The 13,889-nt window shown below is 42.9% G+C and overlaps 1 protein-coding gene across 1 annotated transcript in view; it reads right to left on the bottom strand.

Annotated features, from left to right (window-relative positions):
* Positions 1-7,097: 7,097 nt before the first annotated feature.
* The window catches only part of Mettl6 (methyltransferase 6, methylcytidine), a 15,181-nt gene continuing 8,389 nt past the window's right edge, over positions 7,098-13,889 (bottom strand). The window contains exons 5-6 of the mRNA XM_051204776.1: positions 12,400-12,541; positions 7,098-9,425 (exon numbers count right to left, since the gene is read on the bottom strand). Of these exons, the coding sequence (XP_051060733.1) occupies positions 9,262-9,425; positions 12,400-12,541 (306 nt within the window). The 3' untranslated portion in view covers positions 7,098-9,261. The remainder of the gene's footprint in view (positions 9,426-12,399; positions 12,542-13,889) is intronic.

Here is a 13,889-nt window from a genome sequence, read left to right as displayed (position 1 = left end):
GCCCATCGAGAAAAAAAACAATCTTTTATAAAAAAAAAAAAAAAAATTAAAGAGCTCAAAAACAACAACAAAAACACAACTAAATGACAAGAACTCAAACATAGTTATTAAATAGGCAAGTAAAATGAACAGAGAGTTCTCAAAAGAGGAGAATAGAGTTTGGAGATTGCTTGGTCAGTAAAGTGCCAGCCCTGCAAACATGTGGGCCTGAGCTCCATCCCCAGAACCTATTTAACAATGCCAGGGCTGGGGCAGGTGCTCGTCATCCCATTGCTGGGAAGACAGAGAAGGGATCCTGGAACTCACTGGCCAGCCAAACTAACCTAATTAGGCCCTGCCCTCCCCTATCAATCACTAATTGAGAAAATGTCCAATAGGCTTGTCTGCCTATAGCCTGATCTTACAGCAGTCTTGCTTTTTTTTCTCTCTTCCCCTGCCCCTTGTTTTCTCAAGATAGATTTTCTCTATGTAGCCTTGGCTGTGCTAGAATTTGTTTCATAGACCAGGCTATCCTGAACTCAGAGATGAGTCTGCTTTTGCCTCCTGAGTGCTGGGATTAAAGGAAGGCATGTGTCATCACCACCTAACCGATTTGTAAATAAAATATTTGGTTGTAGTTTATAGGAAATACTTTCTTCCTAACAGAAAACATGGTCCTACAAAGCACCCCTTTGCTTTTTCCCCCTTTTTCTCTTTCTTGAGTAGCAGCTGTGGAACAGAAAACCAGTTATTATCAAAGATTACTGAAGCCAGGAGAGCTGAGCTGGTAAAAGCTTCTGTCATCCAGCCTGAGGATCCGAGTGTGAGCCCTGGATTCCCACAAAGGAATACTATGAATGTGTGAGGCAGACGGATATCCAACATACAGGCCTGCCCTTGCTTTGCCTTAATCACAAGCAGCAATAGAATACATCTGTAGAGTTCTTTAGCAATAAAAGAGGTACATGGAGTATATATTATTTATCCACAGGTAAGAGCTTCAGTTCATCCATTAGGTACCTCATGTATTTATTCTCCAGTGTGCCTTGAGGCCTTACAGACATCACAGAGATTGCCCAGAAGGTGAAAATTTAGTTGAAAGCCAAATGACTTCAGGAATGATGGGTAAGAACATCTTCATTTTTTTTTTTTTTTTTTTTTTGTTCCATGAAGCACGAATTGATCTTACCAGCTGGTTGCCTAAAAAGCACATTTGTAGTAAGACTGTTCTTATTCTGCAAGGACAATGAAAATGGTCCTTGTGTAACCATAACTAAGACGGCAGTAGAAGCTGGTCGTGGTGGCACATACCTTTAATCCCAGCACAGAGGCAGGAGGGTTTCTTCGAGTTCAAGTCCAGGGCCAAGACTACCTGAGACATTGACCAAAAAGAAAACAACAAAAAAAAGTCAGTATGAACACTGAGCATCTATCGCCACCTTGTGGTGGCCTGTTCTCAATCCCAGGTATTTACAAAGATTCCAAAATTAAGCCTTCTTGGAGAGCTGTTTGGAACATTTGGACATAGTAATCATGTGGAAGGCTGTAGGCTAGAAATATTGTAAACAACTAGCATTTGGCCGAATTTCACACTGTTTATATACTTTACAGTATGGGCAAAGCCCCCTAATGTGAATTAGGTAGTCTTAATGGCAGCTAGGTCCAGGGACATGGCTAATGTGCCAAGTTCTTTACTTGCTTCTGGATGGTCAAACTCAAACCCTGTAACACTGTTGATACTAATGTGTGCAATCTGTTTGACCATAGCCATATGGCATTAAATTATATGTGCACTTAGTACTATACACACACACCCCATCTTCTGTGGTAGTGGCTGTTTGGCTCTTCAGGGAGATGGCTCAGTGTAAGGGCACTTACTGCCAAGCCTTATAACCTGAGTTCAATTCCTGGGGCCCACATGGTAGAAGGTGAGAATCAATTCTAGCAACTTGTCCACTTACATGTTTCGTGATATATGCATACCCACCCACATGTATACATATAAATAAGTGTAATTTTAAAAACCTTGTCCACCCAATCAAACCCTCACTTAAAAAAATGATTGTGTGTGCATGTGTGCATGTAAGTACATGGGTCCAAGTACCATGGTGAACATGTGGAGGTCAGAGAAAAATTTTTGGTGGTTGTTTCTCTCCTTCCACCTCACTGAGGCAGACAGGAGCTTTCTGGTTTCTGCTTGGCTATTTATTCCACACTAGCTGACAGTTTCCAGGTGATCCTCCTCTTACCTCCATTTAGCAGTGCTGGGATTAGCAATATGCACCACTACACCAGCTTTTAACTTGGGTTCTAGGGATGGGACTTGGGAGTTGGGCTTGTGTGGCAAGCCTTTTTATCCAGAGTCATCTCACCAGCCTCTCACTGTGGTCAGAGGATTGGCAAGACTGACAGATCACCAGTACTCAGGGGTTCCCACCTCCTTTCAGCCATCTCTGGCAGACGAAATATTTGTTTAGTCCTGAGATTACGTCCTCATTGACACTAGCAGAGACGACAGTGGCTCTTGTGTTCATTATTGGAGAAGTTGTCGAAGGCACAAGGATGGAGGCATAATGCATGGGGACCCCGGAGCAAAGGCCCAGATTTCTCTCCAGTGAGAAAGTGATGACTCCCTCTCTAAGCAACCACATTTGTAACTGCTCTCATTTGTAAGATCTCAAGTACAAGGCCTTTAGTGAATTTATCTTATCCTTTAATTCAACTAACTTCATTCTTGTTTCCTTACTTAGAATTTGCCTGCTTTTAAATTTTACTTCAAAATGTATTTTGTGTATATAGGTGTTTTGCTTGTATGTTTGTCTGTGTACCACATGTATGCTTGGTGCCTGCAGTGGTCATAAGATGTAGGATCTCCTGGGACTGGAGATAAAGACAGTTGGGAGCCATCACATGGATGTTAGGATCAAACCTGGGTCAGATGCCGAGAAGCCACAGAGCCATCTCTTTACCTCCCAACTTGCCTACTTTACAGTTATCTTCAAATGAAGGAGAATTTTTAATCAGAAAGGGGAAACTACAGCATTGGGAGTCAGAATGGTAATCTCCTTGGGTGGGGGGCCAGGGACCAGAAGGAACATTTGGAATTATGGAATACTGATTAATCCTTTCTTCAGCTGGAGTTTGCCACACTGGTGTGTTCACCATGATGTCCTAAACTAAGGCCTTACTTTATATAGCTCTTTGTAACACAATAATGTGTTACAAACGAGGCCTTTTCCCTTTAACCCTCACGTTTAAGGTCACCTTTTACATGGGAAATCCAATCTGAGGTTGAACAAGTGAAAGAATTAGGCCAGAATTCCCAGGCCAACTTTCCCATCACACTATGCCTTTTGTCACTTCCGATTTTATGCTGTCTTCACCAGGCTCAGTCACTAAATCTGAGCTAGTGAGTACATGTAGAGGGGACAAGACTTCCTGGAAGAGGCCTTGAGCAGCATCCTGGGCTAAGCCAGCATGGGATGCCTTTGGTGGAGGCAAGGGACTGAACTGAGATCCCAGGCCCTCCCCTCCCCTGGCTCCACCTATAACTGCTCTTCCTCTGAGACCTATGCAATTTCTTGTAGGCCTTTCTCCTTTACAAGTCAGTTTCAAGAAAAACACCTGCAAAAGACAAAATTCTCCAGCTCATCAGTTTTGTCCTTACTTGCAATAGTCACTTTCAAGCCTCCAAAGGAGATAATACATAGAGCAACTGACTAGCAGGAGAAAAGGGCTCCTAAACCGAAACAGATGGCTCTGGAGGTCAGCCAGCAAACCCAACTGAGCTGAGCCAGCCCCTCCTCCCTTCAGGGCTGGGGATTTATTATGACTGGAAGAACCACAGAAATATTGCCCATCCCCACCAGTATTCAAGTTATGGTTGGGGTTGAAAGGCCCTAGTTGGCTGCACATGCAGGCAAGCCATGAGTTCACCAACAACTTTTTTGCAAGCAAACGTGGGAAAGGCTTGCAAGGCCAATTTTTATGCACATATGGAAAGAACTTCAATTCTGTGTCATAATGTAAAAATAATGTATGACAGTGCCCAGGAGGCAGGTCATCAGACCACAGTCTACAATATTAGCTCTAGGCCTCAGCATTTCCCCTTAGCCACTGCTTCCCAGCAGGGAACTGGGCACACTCCAATGCCCCTCCATAGCTAAAATCCAAACTCTGAAGCAGCTATCAACTGTGTTCCTGGAGAAACTGCACAGGCAGATGTGGGGAGGAGGGGTAGGGGGTGGGATTGGTGGTGGCCTTCCCCTTCTCAGGGCAACTGAACAATTATAGAGGGCATCCACAATCAGGCAGAAAGGGCTAGAAGATGGCTTAGCAAAGGATCTGAGTTTTTTTTTTTTTTTCTTTTAAATGATTAGGGATTAGCTCATAAATACTAAATATCTCAGACATGGTGGTTCATGCTTTTAATCTCAGCAGAGGCCAGCCTGATCTACACAGTGTATTCCAGGCCAGCCAGAGCTGCACTGTGAGACCCAGTCTCAAAAGTAACAAAAACAATTGTCTTTAGATTTATCAACGTATGTGCAGCATATGAATGCCTGGTGCCAGAGAAAGCGAGATGATAGTGGTAAATCTCCTTGAAATTGAGTTACAGATGGTTGTGAGCGCACACGCACACACACACACACACACACACACACACACACACACACACGAGAGAGAGAGAGAGAGAGAGAGAGAGAGAGAGAGAACATGAGAGAGGGAACAATCAGGCAGAAAGTCATGACAGGCTCTTCACCAGAGGACAGCAGTGCTAAGAACACTGGTGTTAAATACATAAATGATTTAAAGGAGAAAATGGCAAATATGAGACACCAGAGAAAGACCACATCAGGCTAAAAGTACGAGCTGTTTCAGCCCTGTTTTCCCCTTTCGTTGTCTGTTGTGTGGCCTGAAGACACAAAAAGCCCCATGAATGCCCCAGCCTTTTAAACTGTGGGTTTTGAGCCTATACAAGGTCAGATAATTACACGTGAGGGTCACAAAAGCTTTCTGAAGGTTCAACAATCAAACGCTAATTTAGAATCAAAGGTATAATGAATCAAGGCCATTCTGGTAATGCTTACCTGTGATGCATTATGTAATGTCACTGCAGGCAGTCACAGCACACAACGCTGCCTCAAACACTTGAGCTTACTGTGTATTACCAACTGCAGTGTTTTGTTGTTTTCACACTGTTTATAGTTTCTGTTCTTACAGTGTGTTGGCTGATTTTGTATCAATCTGACACAGGCTAGAGTCATGAGAGGAGGGAACTTCAATTGAGACTGCTGCAGGTAGGCCTGTAGGGGATCTTCTTGATTAGTGATTGAGGGAGGGCCCAGTTTGTCTTAGGGTTTCTATTGCTGTGAAGAGACACCATGAGCACAGCAACTCTTATGAAGGAAAACATTTAATTGGGGCTAGTTTACAGTTCAGAGGTTTAGTCCATTATCATCTTGGCAGGACACATGACAGCGTGTAGGCAGACATGGTGCTGGAGGAGCTGAGAGTTCTACATCTTGATCCACAGGCAGCAGGAGTGGACTGTGTTCCACATAGGACTTAGTTTGAGACTTCAAAGCCTGCCCCAACAGTGACACACTTCCTCCAACATGGTTACGTTTCCTAATAGTGCCATTCCCTACAGGCCAACCATTCACACACTGAGTTATACCCATTCAAACCACTATACAGCCCACTGTGGGCCGGGCTATCCCTGGGTTGGTCCTCAATTCTATAAGCAGGTTGAGAAAGCCATGGGAAACAAGTCAGTATGCAGCCCCTCTCCGTCAGCTCCTGTCTCCAGGTTCTTGTCTTGTTTGAGTTCCTTTCCTGACTTCCTTCAATGATGGACTATGGTTGTAGAAGCATAAATCCTTTCCTCCTTTGCTTTTGGTCATGATGTTTCATCATAGGGCAATAGCAACCCAAACTAAGACATCCAGAAACAATGGTTTAATTATGACAAGCAAAGACATTTTCCTACCATCACTCCTCATCATGTGAATACCAAATCAATGTATCTTTAAAACTATACTGTGAGAATGATTTTTAAAATTCTGTTTAAGGGAGCTGAAGAGATGGCTCGGTATTTAAAAGCACTGCTCTTCCAGAGGACCTAGGTTTGATTCCCAGCACACACACAGTGGATCAAGACACAACAGTCTATAACTCCAGTTCCAGGGGATCTGATACCCTCAGGCCTCCATGGGAACCAGACATGAATGCAGGATACAGACATACCTGCAGACAAAACATCTTATAAACAAAAACTTAAAAATTTATTATTTAAAGGGCCTAGTACTTAAGCATAAAGGCACAAGGACTTGAGGTCCAATCTCCAGCGTCTATATAAAAAAGTTGGGCATGGGCACATGACCCTATAAAACCAACAATGGGATACTGAGAGCCCAGTGACCAGCCAACTTAGCCAGATGACAAGCCCTGGGGTTAGCAAATGACTGCCTCTAGGATATAAGGTAGAGAGTAAAGAGAAAGATACCCACACCTACACACATATCAAACATACACATTTATCACACACACCTTTCTCTTACACTCACATATACATCACACATACACAATCATACACACACACCTCTATCACACACACAATCATACACATCTCTCACACTCACATATACATCGCACACATACACAATCATACACACACACCTCTATCACACACTCATACACACACACAATCATACACACCTCTCACACTCACATATACATCACACACACTCCAAAACAAACAAAAAATCCCAGTAAGTTGCTGATTTATATTTTCTTTCTCTTTATTATTTTGGTGGGGTGGGGTGGGTGGTGGGTAGAGACAAGGCGTCTCTGGATAGCCCTGGCTGTCCTGGAACTCACTCTGTAGACCTTGAATTTACGAGATCCACCTGCTGGGATTAAAGGCATATGCCACTACTACCTGGTGGTTTGTGTTTCTTTAAATGTCATTAAATTTTGGTTTAGGATTGAAGACAGAATTTCCAACAATTCCTAAGACACAAACATGCTTCTGCAATTTTGTACTACACATATTTATATAATCTTTTCAGCATTGATGATCACAAGCAAGTAGCAATCAACTATGAAAAAAAAACTGAAGATGCTCAATATCTTATTGTATTAAGTATTCAGCCAAGATTTAATCCTTGGCTTTTTGTTTAGGGGCAGGAGTCTCCTGTAGCCCAGCCTGGCCTCAATTGTACACACCTTTAATCCCAGCAATCAGGAGGCAGAGGGAGGTGGATCTCTGAGTTGAGGGCAGCTGGTCTACGGCAAGTTCCAGAACAGTCTGGACTACATAAAGAGACGCTGCCTACAAAAAAAAAAAAAAAAAAAAAAAAAAAAAGAAAAGGCTGAGTGGTAATGGTGCACACCTTTAATCACAGCACGTAGTTCTTAGCCACTTCTCAATCCACACTTGCCCTCTCAGATACGAACCAGCAACCAGCAAGTCGGCTGGATCCCACTGAAGACCCATAAAGATGGGTCACAACAGGTGTGGGGCTACCACAGATGGCCACAACAGAGGAGGCAGAAGAAGGTATATCTGTGAGTTTGAGGCCAGCCTGGTCTACAGATTGAGTTCTAGGACAGCCAGGGCTACACAGAGAAACCCTATGTAACAAAAAATTAAAACAATTAAAAAAAAAATCTTTATTAGCGTTGTGTGTTTACACATGGGTGCATGTGTCCCATGGTGCTCATATGGAGGCCAGAGAACAATCTGTGGGAGCCAGTTCTCTCCTTGTATAATGTGGGTTCCATGTATTGAACAGAGTCAGCAGGCTTGCTGGCAACTGCCTATTATCTGCTGAGCCATACCATTGGCTTTCAATGTGCTTATCTTTTTGTGTGTATTTACAAGCATGATGTGTGCACAGACATTCTTGTGTGTCAGGACACTGTGTGAGGTAGGACAACCTCTGGTATTGTACCATGTTATCTCTGTTGTTTGTGGTTGCACAACTGGCTAGCTGACCCTCAAACTTCTGGGAAATTTTGTTCCTACCTCACATTGCTAGGATTACTGATGCATGGTGCCATGACCAGTTTCATGCAGATTCTTGGGATTCAAATTAGGTCTTCACTTATATAACAAGCACCCCGTCTTCTTAGCTCCAACACTTAACTCTGTTTTCATCCCTGAGCTGCCACATGGGTACTGAGATTATGGGTGTGTGCCACCACACCTGGTTAATCAGTGATGGGGATGAGACCTAGGGTTTCATGCATGCTAGGCAAGCATTCTACCAACTGAACAGTCAGTCCCAACACAGGATTTAATTTTTTTTTTTTTTTTTGTTTTTCGAGACAGTGCCCTATAATCCTGGCTGTCCTGGAACTCTTTGTAGACCAGGCTGGCCTCCAAATCACAGAGATCCAACTGTCTCTGCCTCCTGAGTGCTGGGATCAAAGGTGTGTACCACTACACTTAAGATTTAATGATTTAATATTTTATATAAAAATAAACAAGCACACCCACCTGATTATTACGCAAATTTGCTTTTTTGTCTTTAATAAATGGTAAGGTCAAAGAATTGTCTTGATTTATTATCAAATGCTTGATTTGCACACTTAATTTGTGTATTTACACGCTTGGCTCCCTGCTTTCCTTTGTGGAGACTGAGATTTGTACAACACAACTAAACCACAAAACTTGACTTATAATCTTGTTTTCCTAGTATACAAATATACTCACTGTTCATCACTCATTTGTGCACATGTAGCAGTCAGAGAACAATTCTTAGGCATGGGTTCTCACCCTCTACCTTTCTGAGGCCAGGTCTTGTCTCTTCCCTGCTACTGTGGACTCTAGGCTGGTTGGTCCTGGAGCTTCCAGATGATTCTTACCTCTGCTTCTCTTGAGGTAGGAGTGCTGGGATTACAGATTCAAATTGCCAAACCGGGCTATTTTCTTTAATTTGGGTGTTTTGCCTGCATGTGTGTCTGTGCATCTGTAGAGGCCAGAAAAGGCATTCCATCCTCACTGATACCCTGGGACTAGAGTTACAGATGGTTGTGAGCTGCCATGTGGGTGCTGGAAATGGAACCCAGGTCCTCTGCAAGGGCAGCCATCTCTCTAGCACCCTGTCTTTTTTTCCTAGATAGATTCCTGGGGTCAGGCTTGCACAGCTAACACTTTACCTGCTGAGCCATCTCCTCACTTCTTAATACAAAACTTACAAATGTAATTTTAAAAATTCAGAATATAAAAATATATGAAGGAGTTTAAAACTCTTTTCTTCAAGTGAAGCAGAGTCAATGGTCAGTCAAGTCTGTGTTCTTTGGAGGTTTCCGGAATTTGCTCTGAAGGAAAACTCGAGGCACGCACAGGCCTTCTTTTCTGTTCACTGTTTCTCGAAACACATATTCTTTTGCCACTTCTTCATAGCCGGAATCCACAAAGAGCTTCGCCAGGAACTCTAGAAGGCAAGCAGTAGTGAGCTCTGAGGGCTGAGACGGGCCGCAGGCTTTTGTTGTCTTTTTCTATAATGAAGTCTTCAATGCTAAATTTCATTTCCCTTGTTTTTAAACTTTTCTCCTTTGATTTCTTCCCCCCTGGGGACAGAATTTTACATGTCTGGCTGGCCTGAAATTTTTAATGCTTTTGCCTCAGCCTCTTCAGTGCTGGGTATACAGGCCTGTGCTAGCTAGCATGCCAGGGTTTCTTTCTTTTCCTTCCTTCTTTCTTTTTTAAAAATACATTCCTACTTCTCATGGTCTTAAGATCCAAATAGAAACCTCCAATTAAAGCATCAACAAAGGTGTTCCTAACTTGGCTTGTTCATGTGTAAGCAAATACATATTCTGAGTAAAAACAACTCATTTACAGAAAGAAGAGTACCTGTGGCTAGAACGGGGAATCACCAGGTGGTGTGAGAACACGAGGATAATTTCACCCCAGCAAAACATCACACAGATGAAATGGAACAAACAAGGAGAATCAAGAGCACAGGTGGACTCAGGCCATCAGCACGGAGGCTGTGCTCTGGAGCTCTATGTAGGTACCAGGGGCTTCTTAATCACTTCTAATGGGTTAACCAACCAGATGTGGCCACTTCAGGGCACAAAGTCATCTTCATTTTCACCTGACATTGTACATTCAAGTGTAAACACTCATTTTTTAGTTTATATCTAAAATAACATTTCAAGAAATAGAAATGTAGGTTGTGTGGTATATACCTATGAGGCAAAGACAGAATTGTTGTAAGGTTAAGGACAGCCTGGGTTTCAGACTGAGATTTTGGTGGGGCATGACTTTAATTCCAGCACTCAGAGACCGGTGCATCTCAGTGAGTTCGAGGCCAGTCTGGTCTACAGAGCCAGTTCCAGGGCAGGCTCCAAAAGTACAGAGAAACCCTGTCTCAAAACAACAACAACAACAACAACAACAGGCAAAAAACAAAACAAACAAACAAAAAAACAAAACAAAAAGGAAAAAAACCAAAACCCAAACTCAAACCCAAAAGCAAAAGAAGTAGGTTTAGAAGTGGCAGAATACTGGCCTAGCATGCTTGAAGCTCTGGGTTCAAGTCTGAGCAGCACAAAAAAAGGAACTAACCCTCCACCCACAGAGCTAGAAGATGATGAAGGATCTTTCCATCCAGATTAGTAGGCACTTAAACCAATGTTTGAAACACTTAAAAACTGAAATTTTTTTCTGATCCAAAATGCCCTTTAAAGTATTTTCTTTTATTATCTTGTATGTGGGATGCTACTTATTCATGTGTGTGCATCTGTGTGCAATAGAATCAATGTTTCTTCTATTACGCTCTCCACTTAAAAAGATGTTCACCCATCTTTTGTCTGTATGTGCACTACATGCATGTATGGTTCCATAGTTGTCCAAAGAGCCTCTGGAAATGAAGTTACATACTTCATTTGTAGCCATGTGGCTGTTGGGATTTAAACCCAGGTCCTCTGGAAGAAGACAGTGCTCTTCACCACTAAGCACCTCCCCAGCCCAGCCCCCACTTTATTTTATTTTTCCTGAGACAGGGTCTCTCTTTTATAGCCCTGGCTGTCCTTGTCTACCTTACTTTTTGAGACAAGATTTCTCACCAACCTGGCATTGCTAACAAAACTAGCTGACGAGTAGCTCCAGGGATCTTTACTGTCTCTTCCCAGCATCAGGATTACAGGGACATGCCACCACACCCGGCTTTTCACATGCTACAGCATGTGCTACAGCAAACACTGTACTGAGCTATCCCCTGCTACAACCATTAACTGAGACAGGGTCTCATGTAGCTCAGGAACTGCCGAGGGAGAGAATGACCTTAAACTATCATTTATTTTCTGTATATGAGTGTTTTGCCTATATGAAGTATGTGCACCATGTACACACCTGTTGCCCAAATGGGTCAGAGGAGGTGTTTGATCTCTATCCCAGGAAACTAGAGGTACAGAGGGAAACCACCATGTTGGTGGGGAAGTGAACCAGTTCTCAGGAATTACAGTAAGTGCTCCAAACTGCTGAATCATTTTTTCCAGTTGGATTTTTAAGTCTTGATCATCCTGCTTCTGCCTCTGGATTGCTGGGGTCTAAGTCCTGTGTGCAACCATACCAGTTTATGCAGTGTTGGGGACTGAACCCAGAATCTGACCCATGTGAGGACAGCACTCTATCAATTAAGCTACATTCTCAGTATTCTTTGATAGCAAATTTGTCTATTTGAAAACAGATCTAATCACTTTTATTCAAGAAGGATTTGTTTTTGGTCTGGGAAAGTAACCTCTGTCACCACACTGAGTTTAATGCTCTTCCTATTGGTATCACAAGACATATCTGAGGCCTGTCTACTTTCTCAGGCTTACTCACAAGCCACCATCAACAGAGGCCTTCAGGTTCCCCTATAGATGGTTTTTCTGTCCCATCTGGTTCTGCAGCCGTTCAGACAGAGAAACATACAGAGACTTATACTAACTATAGACTGTTTGACCTATTGCTCAGGCTTATCACTAACAAGCTCTTACAACTTAAATTAACCCATAACTCTTACCTGTGTTTAGCCACATGGCTTGGTACCTTTTCTCAGTGAGGCATTCTCACCTTGCTTCCCCTGTGTCTGGCTGACGACTCACTCTCTCTGCCTCCCTCTTCCCAGAATTCTCCTAGTCTATAGCCCTGCCTATACTTCCTGCCTGGCTACTGGCCAATCAGCATTTTATGAAACCAATATTGAGTGACAAATCTTTACAGTGAACAAGAAAATTATCCCACATCACTCCCCACAGGTAAGACCTGGGTCTGTGACTCAGCAGGCACTGGGAAAGTGGTTGCATTGGGGTTTGCTTGTGTTAGCACAGCCACATAGATGCCCAGCAGCACTCCACTGATGATGCCATCAAGTAAACAGAGGATGAAACACAAAGGAGACACTCCATCCCTCTTACCATCAGTAAAGAAATAGGATCTGGTTCCATCTTGTCTGACATAAAAATTTTCTCCAAGTTTGCTTCCAGCTTTAAATCTAAGCATAGCATGATCATGCAGCCCATAGTCACGGAACAAGACACTTCTGCCTGGTTTTAATACCTACAAAAGAGAAGCATACTGCATATAACTCAGAGGAACCCAGTCAAATAAAATACAATCTGATGACGCTAAGAATTAAAACACAGACCTGTGGTAGTTATGAAAGAAGGCATATAGAATACCTTTAATATGAATGGTTGTTTAAAAACAACATGTCAGGTGTAGTGGTACACACTTGTAATCTCAGCACTCATGAGGCTGAGGTAGGAGTATCATTCTGAGTTTGAGGCCAGTTTGGCCTACAAAGTGAGTACCTGGCCCACTAGGGCTACATAGCAAGAGGACCCTGTCTCCAAAAACCAAAAATAAATAAAATGCTATAGAAGTTATTTTTTGGTTGTAATGGATCATAGAGTTTTAAGCCCCATATAAGAGTAAGCACACATACTCTGCCTTCCACAAGGCATGAGCCATCTCCTTCATTAGATTGTTTCCAGCTATCTGCTTCTGACAACTTAGCTCTCAAGGGCTCCTGTGTGAGACGCCCTACTGGGTCCCAACACTGATCCCCCGCCCTCAAGTGCTGGGCTCTTCTCTTTGGATCAGGAAGTCTGCACCACGTGGGAAGAATAAGGAAAGCCACCTTTTCCTCAGAGCCTGCCTTCTGTGTGTGCTGTAGACAGTGTGCACACACCTACTCTACACCCCAAGGAATTTCCACAGACAGGTGTTCCACAGGCCCACACTACCTTGCTGAGCATAGTACATTTGTTTTAAAATGATAGATGCCACAGGTTTTGTCTCCTTTGGAAAAATGCATGTGGTACACTTGCATAGCCATACCCTCCTCAACCCTCTTTCTATTTTTTTGAGAGAGGGTTTTGTTGTATATACAGCCTTGGCTGGCCTGATAATTCATTACTATGTGACCCAGGCTGATCTTGAACTTACAGAAATTCTCCTGCCTTAGTTTCCTGGGTGCTGTGATGATAGGTGTTTGTCACCACACCAATAGTAAAGGAAATCATTTGAAAATGTCTGCAGTGTCTACATGAATGCTCCACTGCTGCTCCCCAAAGCAGTGACATCACTTACATTCTCAGCTTTAGCACTAGGAGGAAACAGGCTCAGAGAAAGGTGCCATAGCTTGTCTTGAATCATGTGACTTAATAGATAAAGCTTTTTTTTTTTTTTTTTTTTTTTTTTTTTTTTGTTCTTAGAGACACAGTGTAAAATAACCCAGGCTAGCTCCAAATTTTCTCTATAGATAATAATAATTTTGAACTCTCGACCTTCCTGAGGCTGAAGCTGTATGTCATCATGCTGTCTTATTTTCAGAAAGAGACTATAGCTCAGGCTGCTCTTGAACTCACAATGTAGGCTAGGCCAGCCTTGAACTCATGGCAAT

Source organism: Phodopus roborovskii, unplaced genomic scaffold (genome assembly GCF_943737965.1).
Source record: "Phodopus roborovskii unplaced genomic scaffold, PHOROB, whole genome shotgun sequence".
In the NCBI taxonomy this organism is placed as follows: Eukaryota; Metazoa; Chordata; class Mammalia; order Rodentia; family Cricetidae; genus Phodopus; species Phodopus roborovskii.
Note: the sequence above shows the minus strand (reverse complement) of the source record. Positions and strands in the feature narration are given on the sequence as shown.